The sequence below is a fragment of the Pseudophryne corroboree genome, chromosome 9 (genome assembly GCF_028390025.1).
Source record: "Pseudophryne corroboree isolate aPseCor3 chromosome 9, aPseCor3.hap2, whole genome shotgun sequence".
Classification (NCBI taxonomy): Eukaryota; Metazoa; Chordata; class Amphibia; order Anura; family Myobatrachidae; genus Pseudophryne; species Pseudophryne corroboree.
Window position 1 is genome coordinate 66,770,471 of NC_086452.1, and position 21,152 is coordinate 66,791,622.

General features: G+C 45.7%; 1 protein-coding gene across 1 annotated transcript in view; it reads left to right on the top strand.

Annotated features, from left to right (window-relative positions):
- Positions 1 to 21,152, top strand: part of LOC134957505 (von Willebrand factor C domain-containing protein 2-like) — a 109,993-nt gene that overhangs the window by 78,059 nt on the left and 10,782 nt on the right. Inside the window, exon 2 of the mRNA XM_063939487.1 lies at positions 17,060 to 17,189. Coding sequence (XP_063795557.1) covers positions 17,060 to 17,189 — 130 coding nt within the window. The remainder of the gene's footprint in view (positions 1 to 17,059; positions 17,190 to 21,152) is intronic.

Here is a 21,152-nt window from a genome sequence, read left to right on the forward strand (position 1 = left end):
TTACCACACGGAGTGGCAAGGAACGGCTGAGGCCCTGGCCTATGTTCATGGCTAGTGGTTCAGCTTCACATGAGGATGGAAGCACTCAGCCTCTCGCTAGAAAACTGAAAAGACTCAAGCTGGCAAAAGCACCGCAAAGAACTGTGCGTTCTTCGAAATCCCCAATCCACAAGGAGAGTCCAATTGTGTCGGTTGCGATGCCTGACCTTCCCAACACTGGACGTGAAGAGCATGCGCCTTCCACCATTTGCACGCCCCCTGCAAGTGCTGGAAGGAGCACCCGCAGTCCAGTTCCTGATAGTCAGATTGAAGATGTCAGTGTTGAAGTACACCAGGATGAGGAGGATATGGGTGTTGCTGGCGCTGGGGAGGAAATTGACCAGCAGGATTCTGATGGTGAGGTGGTTTGTTTAAGTCAGGCACCCGGGGAGACACCTGTTGTCCGTGGGAGGAATATGGCCACTGACATGCCTGGTGAAAATACCAAAAAAATCAGCTCTTCGGTGTGGAAGTATTTCAACAGAAATGCGGACAACAGGTGTCAAGCCGTGTGTTGCCTTTGTCAAGCTGTAATAAGTAGGGGTAAGGACGTTAACCACCTCGGAACATCCTCCCTTATACGTCACCTGCAGCGCATTCATAATAAGTCAGTGACAAGTTCAAAAACTTTGGGTGACAGCGGAAGCAGTCCACTGACCAGTAAATCCCTTCCTCTTGTAACCAAGCTCACGCAAACCACCCCACCAACTCCCTCAGTGTCCATTTCCTCCTTCCCCAGGAATGCCAATAGTCCTGCAGACCATGTCACTGGCAATTCTGACGATTCCTCTCCTGCCTGGGATTCCTCCGATGCATCCTTGCGTGTAACGCCTCCTGCTGCTGGCGCTGCTGTTGTTGCTGCTGGGAGTCGATGGTCATCCCAGAGGGGAAGTCGTAAGACCACTTTTACTACTTCCACCAAGCAATTGACTGTCCAACAGTCCTTTGCGAGGAAGATGAAATATCACAGCAGTCATCCTACTGCAAAGCGGATAACTGAGGCCTTGGCATCCTGGGTGGTGAGAAACGTGGTTCCGGTATCCATCATTACTGCAGAGCCAACTAGAGACTTGTTGGAGGTACTGTGTCCCCGGTACCAAATACCATCTAGGCTCCATTTCTCTAGGCAGGCGATACCGAAAATGTACACAGACCTCAGAAAAAGAGTCACCAGTGTCCTAAAAAATGCAGCTGTACCCAATGTCCACTTAACCACGGACATGTGGACAAGTGGAGCAGGGCAGGGTCAGGACTATATGACTGTGACAGCCCACTGGGTAGATGTATGGACTCCCGCCGCAAGAACAGCAGCGGCGGCACCAGTAGCAGCATCTCGCAAACGCCAACTCTTTCCTAGGCAGGCTACGCTTTGTATCACCGGTTTCCAGAATACGCACACAGCTGAAAACCTCTTACGGCAACTGAGGAAGATCATCGCGGAATGGCTTACCCCAATTGGACTCTCCTGTGGATTTGTGGCATCGGACAACGCCAGCAATATTGTGTGTGCATTAAATATGGGCAAATTCCAGCACGTCCCATGTTTTGCACATACCTTGAATTTGGTGGTGCAGAATTATTTAAAAAACGACAGGGGCGTGCAAGAGATGCTGTCGGTGGCCAGAAGAATTGCGGGACACTTTCGGCGTACAGGCACCACGTACAGAAGACTGGAGCACCACCAAAAACTACTGAACCTGCCCTGCCATCATCTGAAGCAAGAAGTGGTAACGATGTGGAATTCAACCCTCTATATGCTTCAGAGGTTGGAGGAGCAGCAAAAGGCCATTCAAGCCTATACAATTGAGCACGATATAGGAGGTGGAATGCACCTGTCTCAAGCGCAGTGGAGAATGATTTCAACGTTGTGCAAGGTTCTGATGCCCTTTGAACTTGCCACACGTGAAGTCAGTTCAGACACTGCCAGCCTGAGTCAGGTCATTCCCCTCATCAGGCTTTTGCAGAAGAAGCTGGAGACATTGAAGGAGGAGCTAACACGGAGCGATTCCGCTAGGTATGTGGGACTTGTGGATGGAGCCCTTAATTCGCTTAACAAGGATTCACGGGTGGTCAATCTGTTGAAATCAGAGCACTACATTTTGGCCACCGTGCTCGATCCTAGATTTAAAGCCTACCTTGGATCTCTCTTTCCGGCAGACACAAGTCTGCTGGGGTTGAAAGACCTGCTGGTGAGAAAATTGTCAAGTCAAGCGGAACGCGACCTGTCAACATCTCCTCCTTCACATTCTCCCGCAACTGGGGGTGCGAGGAAAAGGCTCAGAATTCCGAGCCCACCCGCTGGCGGTGATGCAGGGCAGTCTGGAGCGACTGCTGATGCTGACATCTGGTCCGGACTGAAGGACCTGACAACGATTACGGACATGTCGTCTACTGTCACTGCATATGATTCTCTCAACATTGAAAGAATGGTGGAGGATTATATGAGTGACCGCATTCAAGTAGGCACGTCACACAGTCCGTACTTATACTGGCAGGAAAAAGAGGCAATTTGGAGGCCCTTGCACAAACTGGCTTTATTCTACCTAAGTTGCCCTCCCACAAGTGTGTACTCCGAAAGAGTGTTTAGTGCCGCCGCTCACCTTGTCAGCAATCGGCGTACGAGGTTACATCCAGAAAATGTGGAGAAGATGATGTTCATTAAAATGAATTATAATCAATTCCTCCGTGGAGACATTGACCAGCAGCAATTGCCTCCACAAAGTACACAGGGAGCTGAGATGGTGGATTCCAGTGGGGACGAATTGATAATCTGTGAGGAGGGGGATGTACACGGTGATATATCGGAGGATGATGATGAGGTGGACATCTTGCCTCTGTAGAGCCAGTTTGTGCAAGGAGAGATTAATTGCTTCTTTTTTGGTGGGGGTCCAAACCAACCCGTCATTTCAGTCACAGTCGTGTGGCAGACCCTGTCACTGAAATGATGGGTTGGTTAAAGTGTGCATGTCCTGTTTATACAACATAAGGGTGGGTGGGAGGGCCCAAGGACAATTCCATCTTGCACCTCTTTTTTCTTTAAGTTTTCTTTGCGTCATGTGCTGTTTGGGGAGGGTTTTTTGGAAGGGACATCCTGCGTGACACTGCAGTGCCACTCCTAGATGGGCCCGGTGTTTGTGTCGGCCACTAGGGTCGCTTATCTTACTCACACAGCTACCTCATTGCGCCTCTTTTTTTCTTTGCGTCATGTGCTGTTTGGGGAGGGTTTTTTGGAAGGGACATCCTGCGTGACACTGCAGTGCCACTCCTAGATGGGCCCGGTGTTTGTGTCGGCCACTAGGGTCGCTTATCTTACTCACACAGCGACCTCGGTGCAAATTTTAGGACTAAAAATAATATTGTGAGGTGTGAGGTATTCAGAATAGACTGAAAATGAGTGGAAATTATGGTTTTTGAGGTTAATAATACTTTGGGATCAAAATGACCCCCAAATTCTATGATTTAAGCTGTTTTTTAGTGTTTTTTGAAAAAAACACCCGAATCCAAAACACACCCGAATCCGAGAAAAAAAATTCGGTGAGGTTTTGCCAAAACGCGGTCGAACCCAAAACACGGCCGCGGAACCGAACCCAAAACCAAAACCCAAAACCCGAAAAATTTCCGGCGCTCATCTCTACTGGACACAGGTGAGGGGGGTGCGGCACTGGGCGGCAGGTGCCACTGTCCTTATTCACACCTTCCCAACAGTTGGTCTAGGAGGCATTACTAGCTATGCCAAAATCACCTACAGATAAGATATTTGAGGTTCAGCACTGAAAACTAGTTCAAGAAACGCTGAATCAAAGTGTTGGAACCTCCAACCACGCAGTGTGCACCCATGCAGCTTGCTAACCCATGTAAAGTACAGTATATGTGTTCTGCTTGGAACTAATTTGTGCCCGCTCTGTGCTTTGGGGTAGATGTATGATCCTCCGATATGGGGGAGAGGGGTGGGTGGCAATAGGGGACGACGATATCGGCGGCCTCCAGCGAACTGCTTGTGATTGGTTGATTGCCTGAGAACTGCTTATGATTGGTTGACTGCCTGAGAACTGCTTGTGATTGGTTGATTGCCTGAGAACTGCTTGTGATTGGTTGATTGCCTTAGCAGATGCTTGTCTATTTACTTCATACACATGACAGAAAGTTGTTCCTGCTGCATTACAGCAGTTTATGGGGGGTATTCAATTAGTGACGTTTTTTCGACCAGTCGAAAAAACTGCCCTTTTGCCCGTTTTTAGGTTGAATTGACATTCAACCTATTCAATGCTCCTGTAGTTTTTTCGAGTGGTCGAAAAATCTGCACTGGTGAAAACCACGTGGATCGTCAAATTTGCCGCCGATCCATGTGTTTTGTCGAATTTGCAGTCATTTTCAACAGTTTTTTGGTCCGTTTTCGCCCATGCAGGTTCGACAAAAAAAACAAAAACAAAAAGGCATGGCGAAAATGGACCAAAAAACTGTCACTAACGCCCGCTATTGAATACCCACAGATCGAATTAGTGCCGATTTTCCAACTGTCGGAAAACTCTAATTTGATATAGCCCAATGAAGTAAAACAAGTGGTTAAAAAGTAAAAGTGTAGGTGACGTTAGCATGGCATGCATCTTGCTATGTGTATGGTTTAGGACATGGGCAGAAGTAATGCTATTGTTACATGCTTACAATGTGCAGCAAACTGTGTCAGGATTAAAAAGTTAACGTGATATTATATCTAATTAAATGCATAATTCCTGGAATGTTTTATGATTTTGTTGTCTTATAAATTTCATTGGTCTGCAGAGTTAATCTTGCCTGTGAGATCACAAGTATTAAATGGGTATTATAGATGTAAGTGGCTGATTAGGATAGGTGCAGTGTCATTGGTGATTGCTCCACAGGGAGACAATTACTGGGGGAGCCGGCGTTCTTGGTTCTGCACGTTGCTTAATACGTCTATTTATAGGGATGACCTGTTTCCTGGTCCAGAATCTGACCAGGGAAACTTCAAGCCAAATAAGGAACTTTTTCCTCCCTAGTTATCACAGTATCTCAGCTCTGCGTGATGGAGCTATATGAAGTCGACCTGTTTTACTGATAACTAATTCATAGACTGCATCTGTCAGACAGTAAGTCGCGACTCTGTGAGTGCTGGCTGCAAGTTAACTTCAGGGCTGTGCAAAAGTCCCTAATTCCAAGCCACATACATACCGTCATTAACCCTTAACAGCTGCACCAATACGTCATACTTTGTTATCCAGATTACCATTTGCTGTACATTGTAGGGTTTCAAGTAGACACTATAGCTATATTATCATAAGGTGAGTAAGGACATGGGGACTAACGAGCATATTATTTATCAATATTATCTTTACTAAAATAATGTACTAAAGGGCAATTCGTAAAATTCTCCTCCAAACCTTTAATATGTCTTCTAAGCATTTTTTTTTAGTAGTCAGATCGCATTTCCCATACTTAGAATGGAAAATGCGATTTGCCCGAATGTACGAAAAAATAAATAAATAAATAAAAAAAGTGTGTGTGTGTGTGTGTGTATATATGTGTGTATATATATATATATATATATATATATATGTTGAAATAATGGTAGTACGGCGCCACCGGCTTATGTGAGTAGAGTATATATAGGGTTATAACAATAGACCCAACCGTAGACACTCCTTGATAGATATAAGGTGTCAGCTAGCCTCCAAGCAGATTTAGGCAGGGATAAGCTACCTAGGATTTAAAAGTGGAAACAGGGGGGATGGGGGCGCCAGCGACCAACGGTGTCTAATGGATTTAGATTAAATATGAAGAAGTGGCAGGATACGTTCAGATAAAATTATAAAATTACATTTAATTTATAAAAAGGTGGGATAAAATTTTACAAGCATGGGGTAATGTTAAGAATACATCAGAAAAAATGTAAAAAAACAGATATATAGTACAAAACATGAGAATAAAAAACAACTATATTCTAAAAAGATAAGAATACAATGCTTATCTTAAAAATGGAGGGTCAGTTTATAAATAAATATTGTGAAGAATTTTCCGGCACTCCAAGATAAGAAATGCAATATGCTGCGGTGCCCTCCTAGTCAGCTTAGCATAAGGTGACAATGCAGGTAGAGAGTAGTCGGCGGCACTCAAGCAGACTGTTTCAGGAATATGAAGAAAAGTGTCCCTTTATTGCCTACATGTTTCGGGGAAACTCCCCGTCTGGCCCTTAGGATGGGGAGTTTCACCGAAACATGTAGGCAATAAAGGGACACTTTTTCATACTCCTGAAACAGTGTGCTTGAGCGCTGCCGACTACTCTCTCTCTATCTATAATATAGATATATAATCTCAGACATCTGGATTTATACATACAATTAAAGGAACTGCATAATAGACGTGATATATGCTTGCTTTCTTTGTAAATAACACCGACCTGAATTGTCAGGGAGATATTTGATATCACTGTCAGTAGGTGTCACGATCCGGGTATCTGGACGCCATTTCTTACCCATCAGATGCCTCCTAAGGCTGGCTCAGCGCTCCAGGACCGGATCCCATCTGTTATCCTGATGTGTACATTCCTGTATCCTCTCCTGTCACTCTGGGACGCTGTCACAGTAAACGCCATATTACACCTGGCATGGCGTCTCCCGCGGCCTCCGCCGCTGTCCCTGAACTTCTGCATGCAGAGTGTCTGAGTGGCGATTACGTCAGCCGCGGCCTCCGCTGTGTCCGCGTGGTTGGATGTGCATCTGTCAGCCTGGCGCCTCCTGTCTCCGGTGGCCGGCGCCGCCATTACTGTTTTCATTACCACATGGATTACAAACCAAACTTCCCTCCAAGTGTCTGCATGGGCGCAGCCATCTTGGATTCTGTCAGCTGATCATTTCCACCAATCTGTTCTCAGTATTGATAATCTGCATAATTGCCTAGCCAATCCCTTCCTTGCTGCAGGTATAAATACACTGTGCCTGAGCAAGGAAGGCGTCAGTGCTTTGGTTGTCAAACCTAGTTCCTGTTTGTCTCTCTCCTGTGATTGTCTTCCAGGTTCCAGCTCCTGTCTCAAGACTTCCACCATAGAGACCCGCACCAGCATTCCACCTGCGGTGTAGCCTGACTCTCCAATCCATTGTGGATTCATCTGTTTCCAGCTACAACATTACCTGCTTCCAGCTCAGCTTCCAGCAGAGTACAGCTTCCCTTAAAGGGCCGGTGTCCTTTCTACACTTTACCACTCTCCACCGGTATTATTATTTCTCCGCTCTCAAGTTCTACATTTCAGTTCATATTTCATCGCTCCCAAGTTCATTTATTATTTAACTGGTTCCAGCCAGTATCCACTCCGTGCTAACAACAGTCTGGTTCCAGCCAGTATCCACAGCAGCTGTTTTATCTTCAGCAACCCAGCTTTTCCTGGAACACCAGCTGGCACAATCCTGGGTTATCTCCATTGCTACAGTCGGGCCTGGTAAGGACTTTCCATCTAGAAGATCATAAGAACTATCTCACACTACCAGTGCCCTGTGGCTCCTGCCATCCTGTAGTACCCAGGAACTGTATTTATTCTTTGCTGACTTTTACGTTTTCTTTTACTGCTGCTGTGTTGCGGAGTTGTCATAATAAACATCATTGACTTTTATCCAAGTTGTCGTGGTCACGCCTTCGGGCAGTTATTATTCATGTTACTTACATGTCCAGGGGTCTGATACAACCTCCCAGGTTCCGGTACATCTCAGCCCCTACAACTGAGGCTGCCTCCCGTCAGCTCAGGCCCTCAGTTGTGACAGTAAGCACTGACCTAATGAATCCAGCCGGAGACCAGGATCAAGCGGCCAGGCCGATGCAAGAACTGGCAGCCCGACTAGAACATCAGGAGGCTGCACAGGGCCACATCATCCGCTGTCTCCAGGATCTCTCTACTCGGCTGGATGGGATTCAGACAACTCTCCGTGGATCAGGCACATCTGGTGCGTCAACCACAGTGACTCCAGCTATAACCCCACCCACCTTACCCATTTCTGCTCCACGTCTTCATCTTCCAACGCCAGCAAAATTTGACGGATCTCCAAGATTCTGCAGGGGATTTCTCAACCAGTGTGAGATTCAGTTTGAGCTACAACCTGGCAATTTTCCCAGTGACCGTACAAAAATTGCCTACATCATCTCTCTTCTCAGTGGCTCCGCCCTTGACTGGGCATCACCGTTATGGGAGAGGTCCGACACCCTGCTATCTTCTTACACTGCATTCGTGTCAACATTCAGGCGCATCTTCGACGAGCCAGGCCGGGTAACCTCAGCTTCATCCGAGATTCTCCGTTTACGCCAGGGGTCACGTACTGTAGGACAATATCTGATACAGTTCCAGATCCTGGCATCCGAACTGGCATGGAACGACGAGGCCCTGTATGCTGCATTCTGGCATGGCTTATCTGAGCTTATTAAAGATGAGTTAGCTACCAGAGACTTACCTTCTAAGTTAGATGAGCTAATCTCACTCTGCACGAAAGTTGATTTACGTTTCAGAGAGAGAGCAACTGAGCGTGGAAGATCATCTGCTCCAAAATCTTCTGCTCCTCCTCCTCGTCAACTGTCACCATCTAAAGATGAGCCCATGCAAATTGGCCGTTCCCGTTTAACTCCTGCTGAGCGCCGAAGACGTCACTCTGAGTCTCTTTGTCTTTACTGTGCAGCTCCGTCTCACACCATCAATGCCTGTCCCGAACGTCCGGGAAAACTCCAAACCCTAGCTCGCCCAGGAGAGGGCCGGCTAGGAGTAATGATCTCCTCTCCATCTCCTCATGATTGTAATCTCCCAGTCTCGCTTCAAGTTGCTCAACGTTATCGGAACGTCATTGCCCTCCTTGATTCCGGAGCAGCTGGGAACTTTATTACTGAAGCCTATGTTAAACGGTGGTCCCTACCCACCGAGAGACTTCCTTCCTCCTTTTCCTTAACTGCCGTGGATGGCAGTAAAATTTTTGATACTGTTATTGCTCTAAGGACTCTACCAGTTCGTCTGAGAGTGGGAGTTCTTCATTCCGAACTTATTTCACTTTTAGTGATTCCAAGAGCCACACATCCTGTGGTCCTGGGCCTTCCATGGCTCCGTCTTCACAATCCTACAATTGATTGGACGACTACGCAAATCCTGGCATGGGGTTCCTCCTGTGCAGAGACATGTCTGTTTAAAGTATTGCCTGTCTGTTCTTCCTCCCCCAGGTCGTCTGATGTTCCACCTCCTCCATATCAAGATTTCACGGATGTGTTCAGTAAAGCTTCTGCTGATATCCTTCCTCCTCATAGAGAATGGGACTGCCCGATTGATCTCGTTCCAGGGAAGGTTCCACCTCGAGGCCGAACTTATCCGTTGTCTCTGCCTGAGACGCATTCTATGGAGGAATACATTAAAGAGAACCTAGCAAAGGGGTTCATTCGACCTTCTTCTTCCCCAGCCGGCGCAGGCTTCTTTTTTGTAAAAAAGAAAGATGGTGGTCTGCGGCCGTGCATCGACTACAGAGGTTTGAACGACATTACCATCAAGAACCGTTATCCTTTACCCCTGATTACTGAGCTCTTTGACAGAGTTAGCGGAGCTACCATCTTTACAAAGCTGGACTTGCGAGGTGCATACAATCTCATCCGGATCCGTGAGGGTGACGAGTGGAAGACCGCCTTTAACACCCGTGACGGACATTATGAGTACCTCGTCATGCCCTTCGGATTGAGCAATGCTCCAGCTGTCTTCCAGCATTTTGTCAATGAGATCTTCAGAGACATTCTATACCGTCATGTCGTGGTCTATCTAGACGATATCCTCATTTTTGCCAACGATTTAGAGGAACATCGTTTTTGGGTTAAAGAGGTTCTGTCCCGTCTCCGTGTCAATCATCTCTATTGCAAATTAGAAAAATGCGTCTTTGAAGTCAAGTCCATTCCGTTTCTAGGGTACATTGTGTCTGGTTCCGGACTAGAGATGGATCCTGAGAAACTACAAGCAATCCAAAATTGGCCGGTACCCTTAACCCTCAAAGGGGTCCAGAGGTTCTTAGGGTTCGCCAACTATTACCGAAAGTTTATACGAGACTTTTCCACCATTGTGGCACCTATTACTGCTTTCACTAAGAAGGGTGCTAACCCGTCCAAGTGGTCTGAAGAAGCCATGCAAGCATTTCATCTTTTAAAACAAAGGTTCATCTCTGCGCCTGTTCTGAAACAGCCTGACATCGACTCTCCTTTCATCTTAGAGGTGGATGCCTCCTCCGTTGGAGTAGGAGCGGTGTTATCTCAGAGGGCTAAAGATGGCCATTTACACCCTTGCAGTTTCTTCTCCCGGAAGTTCTCCCCAGCTGAGCGCAACTATGCCATTGGCGACCAGGAGTTGCTAGCCATCAAGCTCGCTCTAGAAGAGTGGAGGTATCTGTTGGAGGGAGCTTCTCATTCAATCACCATACTTACAGACCACAAGAACCTTTTATACCTGAAGGGCGCACAATGTCTCAACCCTCGTCAGGCCAGATGGGCACTTTTCTTTTCCAGGTTCGACTTTAAACTCCAGTTCTGTCCGGGCTCTCAGAATCGCAAGGCCGATGCCCTTTCCCGCTCATGGGAGCAAGAAAATGAGTCAGAGTCTTCAGACAAGCATCCTATTATAAATCCGTTGGCATTCTCCACGGTAGGGATGGACTCTACGCCCCCATCAGGGAAAAGTTTTGTGAAGCCGATGCTAAGGAAGAAGCTCATGCATTGGGCCCATGCTTCCCGTTTTGCCGGACATACAGGTATCCAAAAAACCCTGGAGTTTATCTCTAGGTCCTATTGGTGGCCAACTCTGAAAAAGGACGTCTTGGAGTCTATTGCATCTTGCCCAAAGTGTGCCCAACATAAAGTATCCCGCCAGTCGCCTGCGGGGCAACTGGTTCCACTATCCGTTCCCCGTCGACCATGGACCCACTTGTCGATGGATTTCATTACAGACTTACCCATGTGCAACAAGTTCAATACCATCTGGGTGGTAGTTGACCGGTTCACCAAGATGGCACACTTCATTCCTCTCACCGGTCTTCCGTCAGCTTCCAAGTTGGCTCAAGTATTCATACAAGAGATCTTCCGACTCCACGGTCTTCCTGAAGAAATTATCTCAGATCGAGGAGTTCAATTCACAGCCAAATTCTGGCGAAGTTTATGTCAAGTCCTCCAAGTCAAGCTAAAGTTTTCCACGGCTTACCATCCTCAGACCAATGGTCAAACCGAGAGGGTGAATCAGGACTTGGAGGCCTTCCTCCGCATCTATGTGTCCTCCTCTCAAGATGACTGGGTTCAATTACTTCCCTGGGCCGAGTTCTGTCATAACAACCAGTATCATTCTTCATCTGCTTCAACACCATTCTTCACTAACTTTGGATTCCACCCTAAAGTCCCTGAGTTCCAACCGCTTCCAGCAACTTCTGTTCCCGCAGTGGATATCACCTTGCATCAGTTTGCCAATATCTGGAAGAGCGTACGATCAGCTCTGCTCAAGGCATCGTTCAGGTACAAGAAGTTTGCAGATAAGAAGCGTCGAGCAGTTCCTGCTCTCAAGGTGGGTGATCGGGTATGGTTATCCACGAAGAATTTGAGGTTAAGAGTTCCCAGTATGAAGTTTGCACCTCGCTATATCAGTCCTTTCAAGATTGAACAAGTCATCAATCCTGTTGCTTACAGACTCCAGTTGCCTCCCTTCTTAAAAATACCCAGGACATTCCATGTTTCCCTGTTGAAACCGCTGATCTTGAATCGGTTTCATTCCTCACTTCCTCCAACTCCGAAAGTCCAAACTCAATGAGGCGTTGAGTATGAAGTGGCCAAGATCCTGGACTCACGTCACCGTTACGGTCAACTACAATATCTTATTGACTGGAAGGGTTATGGTCCTGAGGAACGTTCATGGACCAATGCTTCTGATGTCCATGCTCCTGCCTTGGTCCGGAGATTCCATTCCAAGTTTCCTCAAAAGCCAAAGAAGTGTCCTGGGGCCACTCCTAAAGGGGGGGGTGCTGTCACGATCCGGGTATCTGGACGCCATTTCTTACCCATCAGATGCCTCCTAAGGCTGGCTCAGCGCTCCAGGACCGGATCCCATCTGTTATCCTGATGTGTACATTCCTGTATCCTCTCCTGTCACTCTGGGACGCTGTCACAGTAAACGCCATATTACACCTGGCATGGCGTCTCCCGCGGCCTCCGCCGCTGTCCCTGAACTTCTGCATGCAGAGTGTCTGAGTGGCGATTACGTCAGCCGCGGCCTCCGCTGTGTCCGCGTGGTTGGATGTGCATCTGTCAGCCTGGCGCCTCCTGTCTCCGGTGGCCGGCGCCGCCATTACTGTTTTCATTACCACATGGATTACAAACCAAACTTCCCTCCAAGTGTCTGCATGGGCGCAGCCATCTTGGATTCTGTCAGCTGATCATTTCCACCAATCTGTTCTCAGTATTGATAATCTGCATAATTGCCTAGCCAATCCCTTCCTTGCTGCAGGTATAAATACACTGTGCCTGAGCAAGGAAGGCGTCAGTGCTTTGGTTGTCAAACCTAGTTCCTGTTTGTCTCTCTCCTGTGATTGTCTTCCAGGTTCCAGCTCCTGTCTCAAGACTTCCACCATAGAGACCCGCACCAGCATTCCACCTGCGGTGTAGCCTGACTCTCCAATCCATTGTGGATTCATCTGTTTCCAGCTACAACATTACCTGCTTCCAGCTCAGCTTCCAGCAGAGTACAGCTTCCCTTAAAGGGCCGGTGTCCTTTCTACACTTTACCACTCTCCACCGGTATTATTATTTCTCCGCTCTCAAGTTCTACATTTCAGTTCATATTTCATCGCTCCCAAGTTCATTTATTATTTAACTGGTTCCAGCCAGTATCCACTCCGTGCTAACAACAGTCTGGTTCCAGCCAGTATCCACAGCAGCTGTTTTATCTTCAGCAACCCAGCTTTTCCTGGAACACCAGCTGGCACAATCCTGGGTTATCTCCATTGCTACAGTCGGGCCTGGTAAGGACTTTCCATCTAGAAGATCATAAGAACTATCTCACACTACCAGTGCCCTGTGGCTCCTGCCATCCTGTAATACCCAGGAACTGTATTTATTCTTTGCTGACTTTTACGTTTTCTTTTACTGCTGCTGTGTTGCGGAGTTGTCATAATAAACATCATTGACTTTTATCCAAGTTGTCGTGGTCACGCCTTCGGGCAGTTATTATTCATGTTACTTACATGTCCAGGGGTCTGATACAACCTCCCAGGTTCCGGTACATCTCAGCCCCTACAACTGAGGCTGCCTCCCGTCAGCTCAGGCCCTCAGTTGTGACAGTAGGTCATATATAATAGAATCAATGTAAGGATAAAAAGCAGGATCATACTGTGGGTTGTACATGAATATACTTTCAATAAAGTTTTTTTGCAGATGTCGGATTATATAATCTGAATCCTTGTCTGTCTAATAGACGTGGTGTGAAGGAGTGTTTCACCCAAGGGAATTCACACACAAACTTATTGGTGAGACGATAACTAATAGCATAGTCCAACTAACACCATAGTTAGCAGATTCACCTTCATGTGTATGAATATTTTCTATCTTTTTATGAACAATTTACCTATGTGATAGATGCAGTAGGAACTATGTGTATCTAGGATATATATAACCACCGACACCTTACATGAAATGATCTGACGACTCATTAATTACATACATAGTTACAATTAATAACATAGGAATAACAGCACCGTGAGCCCGAAAAATATTTTATTATTATCTTTATTCATTTTTTACATATGTGTGTTTATTTCATTAAACAGGATATTTTAGAAAATATGAAATTAAAGTTACATTTTAAGAAAACCATAATTACATAATTCTCCAAGTGCGCCAACAAAAAAGACAATTCTGTCCTTTCTTTTTTTTGTTCTCTAATATTGTCTTAGGCAGCACCCCCACTTTGTGGATCCTATTATAGACGACATGAAAAATTGGGGAGTTACTGAATAATTAAAACTTGTGCAGAATTCTTTTCCCCTTCCCCTTTTATACAAAAATTGTTTAGTGTCATAAATAGCAAAACGCTGAACTATTGTTAGTGTAATATTTATTGCAATATGAATATGGCACCATCTAGTGGTCAAACTATACTAGTAGTACTACTATAGAATGCCGGCGGGGGGGGGCGAGCACAACAAAACCCCTTGCAGGGGGTATCCAAATGCAGTCCACAATCTCCCACTCTGCGGAACATTGGAGCAAATGCAGGAGTCTGGGGGAGCTGTAAAAGAACCTAGTAATGACTCTGAACATTGGTCCTTTTACACTCTGTATATATGTATTTATATTTAACACTATAGATGGTCTATAGCAGATGTGGCTAGACTTTTGAAGTCAGTGATCTACTTTAAAAGCTGAAAAGCTTTTGTGATCTACCTAGGTGGGATAATAGCGCGCGCCGTAGGTGCGTGCCCAAAAAGGGGCATGACATAACAGAAAACTGGGTGTGGCATAACAAAAAAAGGGACGTAGCCTTGGTGCACAAGGTGTAATACAGTGATGGCTAACCTTGACACTCCAGCTGTTGAACTACACATCCCAGCATGCCCTGCATCAGCTTTGTTATTTGGCCATGCTAAAACTGATGCAGGGCATGCTGGGATGTGTAGTTCAACAACAGCTGGAGTGTCAAGGTTAGCCATCTCTGGTGTAATGACCGTCTTGCACGAAATAACACATTGGCCCCGACAGGCAAAAACCTCAAACACATATGCCCCCACAGTGCCATGTGCCAACAGTGCCATGTGCCCACAGTGCTAGATATGCCCCCACAGTGCCGGATATAGATATGCCCCCACAGTGCCATGTGCCCACGGTGCCAGATATGCCCCCACGGTGCCAGATATGCCACCACAGTGCCATGTGCCCACAGTGCCAGATATGCCCCCACGGTGCCAGATATGCCACCACAGTGCCATGTGCCCACAGTGCCAGATATGCCCCCATGGTGCTGCTCACAGTTTTGCTGTGTGTGGTGAGCGCAGCGCGCGCCTCTCCTGCCTGCCTCCCTGCCCCTCAGTCTGGTCTCCGGCGGTGACGGCAGCCTTTATATCTCAAATCAGGCGCCGGTCCACGAGCTCTGATTGGCTAACGAACCGGCACCTGATTTGAGCTATACACTCCGCCGTCACTGCCAGAGACCAGACTGAGGGGCAGGACGGCAGGCAGGAGGGGTGCGCGCTGCGCTCTCCTCGCCTCGTGTGGATGGGTGGCGGGTCGCGATCGACTGGTCGCATGGCCACCCCTGGTCTATAGTATAGGCTGTATCAAACATACTTAAATAATATAAATAAGTGGTCAGAAAAAGGTTAAACATCCCATAATAAATAAATACACAAACATAATAGAACCAGAACTGCACTTTTTAAGAACACATTCTCCCACCTTATGGTAATGCTCTTGTCTCTTCTTCCTGGTAGCTACTCTCTGGTAGAGTGCACTGATTGAGGCCTCCGATCCACACACACAGCAAACTTGGTAGAAGAATCTGCTACCACTGGCACTGGGCATGTGCAGCAGCTCTGCTGTCCCGGAATCTGCATGATGTGGCGGCAGTTATAGTAATAGTATTTACCATTACTATTGTTGTCATCATTTGAGCCACTTGCCAAGAGGAGGGGGGTTTTCATGCAACCGGACCCCCCCCCCCCCCCCTGCGCGTTTGCCTATGACCTGTTACACGAAAATAAACCAACATAACTGGTTAAGTAACTTGGCTGTTCATAGTCATCTGGTGGTATATGCCTACATAACTCTGCAAATAACACCTGCACACATATTATTTCCAGCTCTATTACACTTGTAGCGCCCCCTGTAACGCTGCTGCGTTTGCACATTCAGAAATTGCCATTCATACTGCTTTTGTGCAGGCTACGACTGTCATATTGATCTTGGCATCTAATTTAATCATCTTTGGGGAGTGTAAAGTAGACGCTAAAGTGTAAAGTAAAGTAGACGCTAAAGTTAGTCACTTGTAGCTGCTCAGGCTACCCAGATAGCGCTGTAGCACAATGTACATAAGGGTGTTAGTTACATGGTCACATCGTCACAGCCATCTGGTACTTGAAGAACTTTCCCTTCAATACTGCCTTGGGACAGCTGGATTATTTAAGGTCTGCGGTTGCAGCCACCATTAAATGAATGAGTTCTTCATTTTATTCCCCTCCAAGTTCTGACATCCTAGTCTGCAGCCTAATCAGTGCCTGGATGATCAGTCACTGCTCATAATCTTTTAACAGGTATCTGTATGCTCTGAGTAATGGCCTGATTTAAGTGCACTGTCTGTAAGTGCTCATACTCTGCTGTTATAGATCTAAATCTCCATGCATTCATTTGTTGTGGCTTTCATGCAGGGTTGGACTGGCCCACAGGGGTACAGGGGAAACTTCCGGTGGGCCTTACTGCCTGGGGCCCCTCCTCCTCCTCGAGGGATCAGATTCCAGACTGTGCTGTTACTAAGCTAGTACATTATCATGCATGCACTACAGAATTTACTGTATATATTTATCTAGGGGACCAACACTTGCAAAATGGTTAGGTAAACCAATGTGGTGGCTGGGCACACCCCCTCTAGAGACTGGCCACACCCCTAAACATGGGCCCCTACCACTGCATGTTCCCGGTGATGTGGTGGCTGGGCACACCCCCTCTAGAGACTGTCCACACCTCTAAACATGGGCCCCTACCACTGCATTTTCCAGGTGGGCCCTACATGCCCCAGTCCGACACTGCTTTCATGTATGTGTTCTAGGGCCTATTCCTCCCTTCTGATACTACAACGTATTCTCCACTTGCACTTTAGGTCCTACTACTTGATTTAAGAGACCTTTTACTGGACCACTGGGGGGGATAATTACATATGAACTGTGGCTAGTGCTGACGTTTTAAAGCCTTTGGTTAATCTCTGTTGCAATGTCTGCTTTGTCTGCATTTCTCGCTGGTTCATCGTTAAATATCTCTAATCTTCCAGCCTTCCGAGTGTGAGCAATGCACGTGTGACCTAGATGGGATTGCCCGCTGTCTCGTCGCCGACTGTGCCCCTCCGCCATGTGTGAACCCCGTGTATGAGAAGGGAGAGTGCTGCCCCCGATGTAAAGATGGTCAGTATGTGCTAAATGTATTTAGGAGGAGAACGTTACTTGTGTCACAGCTGAATCACACAATCTTTTCAAATAGAGACCATTTTAGATTACCCCAGGTATGTGCACTCCTGATACCCACAGTATCCAACTAAAACTAACTGGTTGTGGGTAGAGATGAGCGGGTTTGGTTTTACGCGGATTTACCCGAATCTCCTTATTGGCTATTGGGCGTCACGTGTTTTGGTTAACCAATAAGAAAAATCCTGAAAATAAGAAATGGCGATATAAAAAATGAGTAAATCCGAACCCGCTCATCTCTAGTTGTGGAGTTTACAGCACTGAAAACACTGTTGTACAAGTTAAAAAGAAAAAAATAAGATACACACCCCTATGGTGGTCTCTGCGGCTTCCGGTGGTCTGCCTCCATCTTTGCACCGGGGAGGGGGCTGCTGTGAGGCTACATGATGCTAGATGTAGTACTCACAGACACTGCCTCGGGGGAAGGGGGGAGTGTGAATGCCAAATTGCTTTCTCACAAATATTTAAAATGCCCGTTCTAATATATATTGCAGACGCCAGACGCATCTTATTACCATATACGATAAAAGTGTGCTGTACATCGCAAAACACTGCATCCCATAAGAGAAAACAACACACCCACACATTATCTGAGTTCCAAAGCTCATTGATGTATATATTTGTTATTAAAAGGATATGGATTCAATATATATTACAATGTACAGTATACCTATAGTTACATGGTTACACTCACACAGTAAGCAGTTAAAACATACAGTTACATACAGTTACATGCCAGCATACAATACCATTCCCTCAATGTATCTCATATCTCTCTCTCTCTGTAAAGTAATGCTGGGACTCCATCTTCCTCTGAGACCAAAACAGGAACTAACCTCCTGTGTGGTCAGCAGTGTGTTATCTAGTTTCTGGGGGAGGTGACTCACTCATTCATGATGAGTCACTAGTCTCTTTGTATATGCTGAACAGGTTCAGCCTTGGTGACGTCCAAAGGGGCTGGCCTGAGCTTCCTATCCACTACCTGTTTGGAATATCTATTGTTCTAATAAAAGTGATTTTAGCTTTTATACTTTTAATCATAACTCTCTGTCGCAATGTCCTACAACTTAACAACAAGTATCAAATGAATCTACACACCAATCTGCTTGCTTCAATACCAAACATGACAGGTGTATCTGGTTTCGTTCAACTAATACACATACATGACATTACTTCATTATATATAATTTTAAATCATCATGATGTCTGGCGCTTGAAATTATTATAATTATGTACTGCATGAAATAAGTGTCGAATCCGTCTCTGTGGCATGTCCGTGTAAATGCGTGTGTTACCATATATTGCTGTGCTCGCTGCGCGTATTGCAAGTATAGTGACTCATATGTGTATAGTTTGTATGTTCTTTTTATGTAATATTTTTGACTTCGATTCCACCCTTTGGCAGTAAACAATAACTGCCATCAATTATTAACATATGAAAAAAAATATTTCATACCATAATCGGTGACCTAGACACAAGTATGTATGCATTTCGCAAATCAGACACTTGAGTATATTTGGGGAAGACAGGAAGGAGGACGAGACATCCTCTATATGCACTCGGCGGTCACGGGACCACTGGTTGGGTGTGGGACAACATCAAACCTATAGAGTATGCTGGGACAGTGCTTTGGCCTATAATGTCTGATTTGCGACGAACATTTCACACATACATGTACCTACGTCTTTGTACACTGATGTTTGGATTCGATTGAGGTTCTGCTGGGTAGATGAAGAAGACAAACAAATCGTGACAGTGACAAATAAAATTTTCATGATCTACATATTCCTATCATTTTCTGAACATTGTTTCCATTTCTGGAACATATGCTAGGTCTGTTTAATCATTGAACAAGGGTTATAAGTAGTGTCCTTCCTAAATAACATAAACCTTCGGAGTTCGGGGAGAGCCACTCATAAACCTTTCTTCCACATATATTAATGAGCTTTTTATCTGCAATGTGTGAATAGCCATTGTCTGATTGTTACTGATTACCTCTGCACTCCATAACTACTAGAACTTTGATTTTTCTCTGACTTTAACAAACTGATCGACTAATCCTGGGATCCTATAAGGAAATCACTCCTTCCTCCAGAACCAGTTTCAGTCCCACACTCGACTCCTCATAAAAAAAAAAAACCTTGCGAAAAATAGAATATCCTGAAAGAAAATTTTGTCAGCGGGAAAGAGAGAAAAGAGAAATAGAACAAAGTAACTCTTGTTCATAACAAATCAATTACAATGACTGGTCTTTCTGCAATCCTTTAGTACGCTCATGTAGTGTTCAACAGTGCCGCCTCTCAGTCTTCACGGAACAGAGTCTCTGGTGATACTTTTGCGATCTCACTCCATTTACGAGTTCCTTCCGGACTACCGACTTTCCTCCAATGGGAATCGTGGACCCAAGTCTCTCTCTCGGCTACTGTCACTGGGATAGTGCTGTCACCAAAACTTGGTATGGTCCTTCCCACCTGTCTATTAGGCAACCTGAGCGTAAGAACAATCACACAGTCTCTTGGTTCACAATCAAGACAGTTAGTATTTGGCATACCAGCAATCTACAGTTTCAAGTTCTTTTGTCAAGTTCTCAAATGCTGGCTCATCTCAATAAGGTACTGTACTGTCACCTCATTGGGGTATTTCTGATCATTGTGCGGATCAATCATGACATGAGGTTGTCTTCCAAAAACAACCCAAAAAAAAGACAAATACCAAAGCAAAAACAAAAACAAATTTTGAAGAGGGTGATTCGTTGAGTGAAGATCTTGGAGTGGTTCCGAAGCTACATAATACTAGTGGCAGTATCTATGATCACAATAGTACAATTTCAAGCTTTGCTCCTACTTCTAGGGGTACCATTATCTACACACAAATTTCTGCACAATTTTTCTTTGCGGTAACCACAGCAGCATCCGTGGCGGCAGGAAAATGCCTCTACTCAGTTTGAGAAAACATCAGTGCACACCAATACATAACAATAATTCCTAAAGGGTGTTAACTGTACGAAGTTGACTTGTATTTCCTGAAAAGATCCGTCTGCAGGAGGGATATGGGATGGCTCTGTTGGTATTGCTTTAGCAATATTCTTCCCCAAACAAGCAAGACAGGTCACTGCTCTCTTACCTGCATGAGAATAGAATCCTGGCGCACACCAGTAGACTCTCATCAGCCTGCACCTACCCTCTTTGCCTAGATGAGTCAGACCGTGTGCCACCTCAGCTAGACTTGGAAGGTATGCTCTGGGGGCTACTGGCTTACCGTGTCCACCTGCCCACAGTCCTGAGGACTCCTGGCCATACCCCTTTGTCCTCCAGACTGCCTATTCCTGTAGGGAACACAATTTTTTTTTTCTTAATTTACTATCGTGTGTTTGCAATGTAGAGTACCATGAGCATAACTCAAAAAAAGAAAAAAAAGAAAGAAAAAGAAACATCTCTAGAGGAGAGAAAGAAGAAGAAAATTAAAAATAAAATGTCAGGTTTGCCATTCACCAACAGGCATATCAGTGTCTATACAAAATTTCCCTTCACCAGTATCCCCATTCTCCACCGTTTGTGCATGACAAGGCACACTGCAGTAATACTGGTGTTATCATGCTGTTGAGATATACTGGGTTTGGGCAGAACTCTGAAGGACCTAGGCATGTGGAGTTTGAACTGTACTCGGGTCCATGTATTGTACCACCCTGTGTGAACGCAAAAGATGAAGAGGAAACTGTAGAGAAACAGAATAGAGGTTGGTGACAGATGAGTTTGTAGAGGTGAAGAAGATTTTATAAAAATTTGACAACTGGATTGGGAACTACGGGGAAGTGATTCTCTACTTGGTCTATACCCCTAAAAAAAAAAATCTGTGTGTCTTATCTCTACTGGGACTATCCCAGCCATCAATCCAGTGTCCTG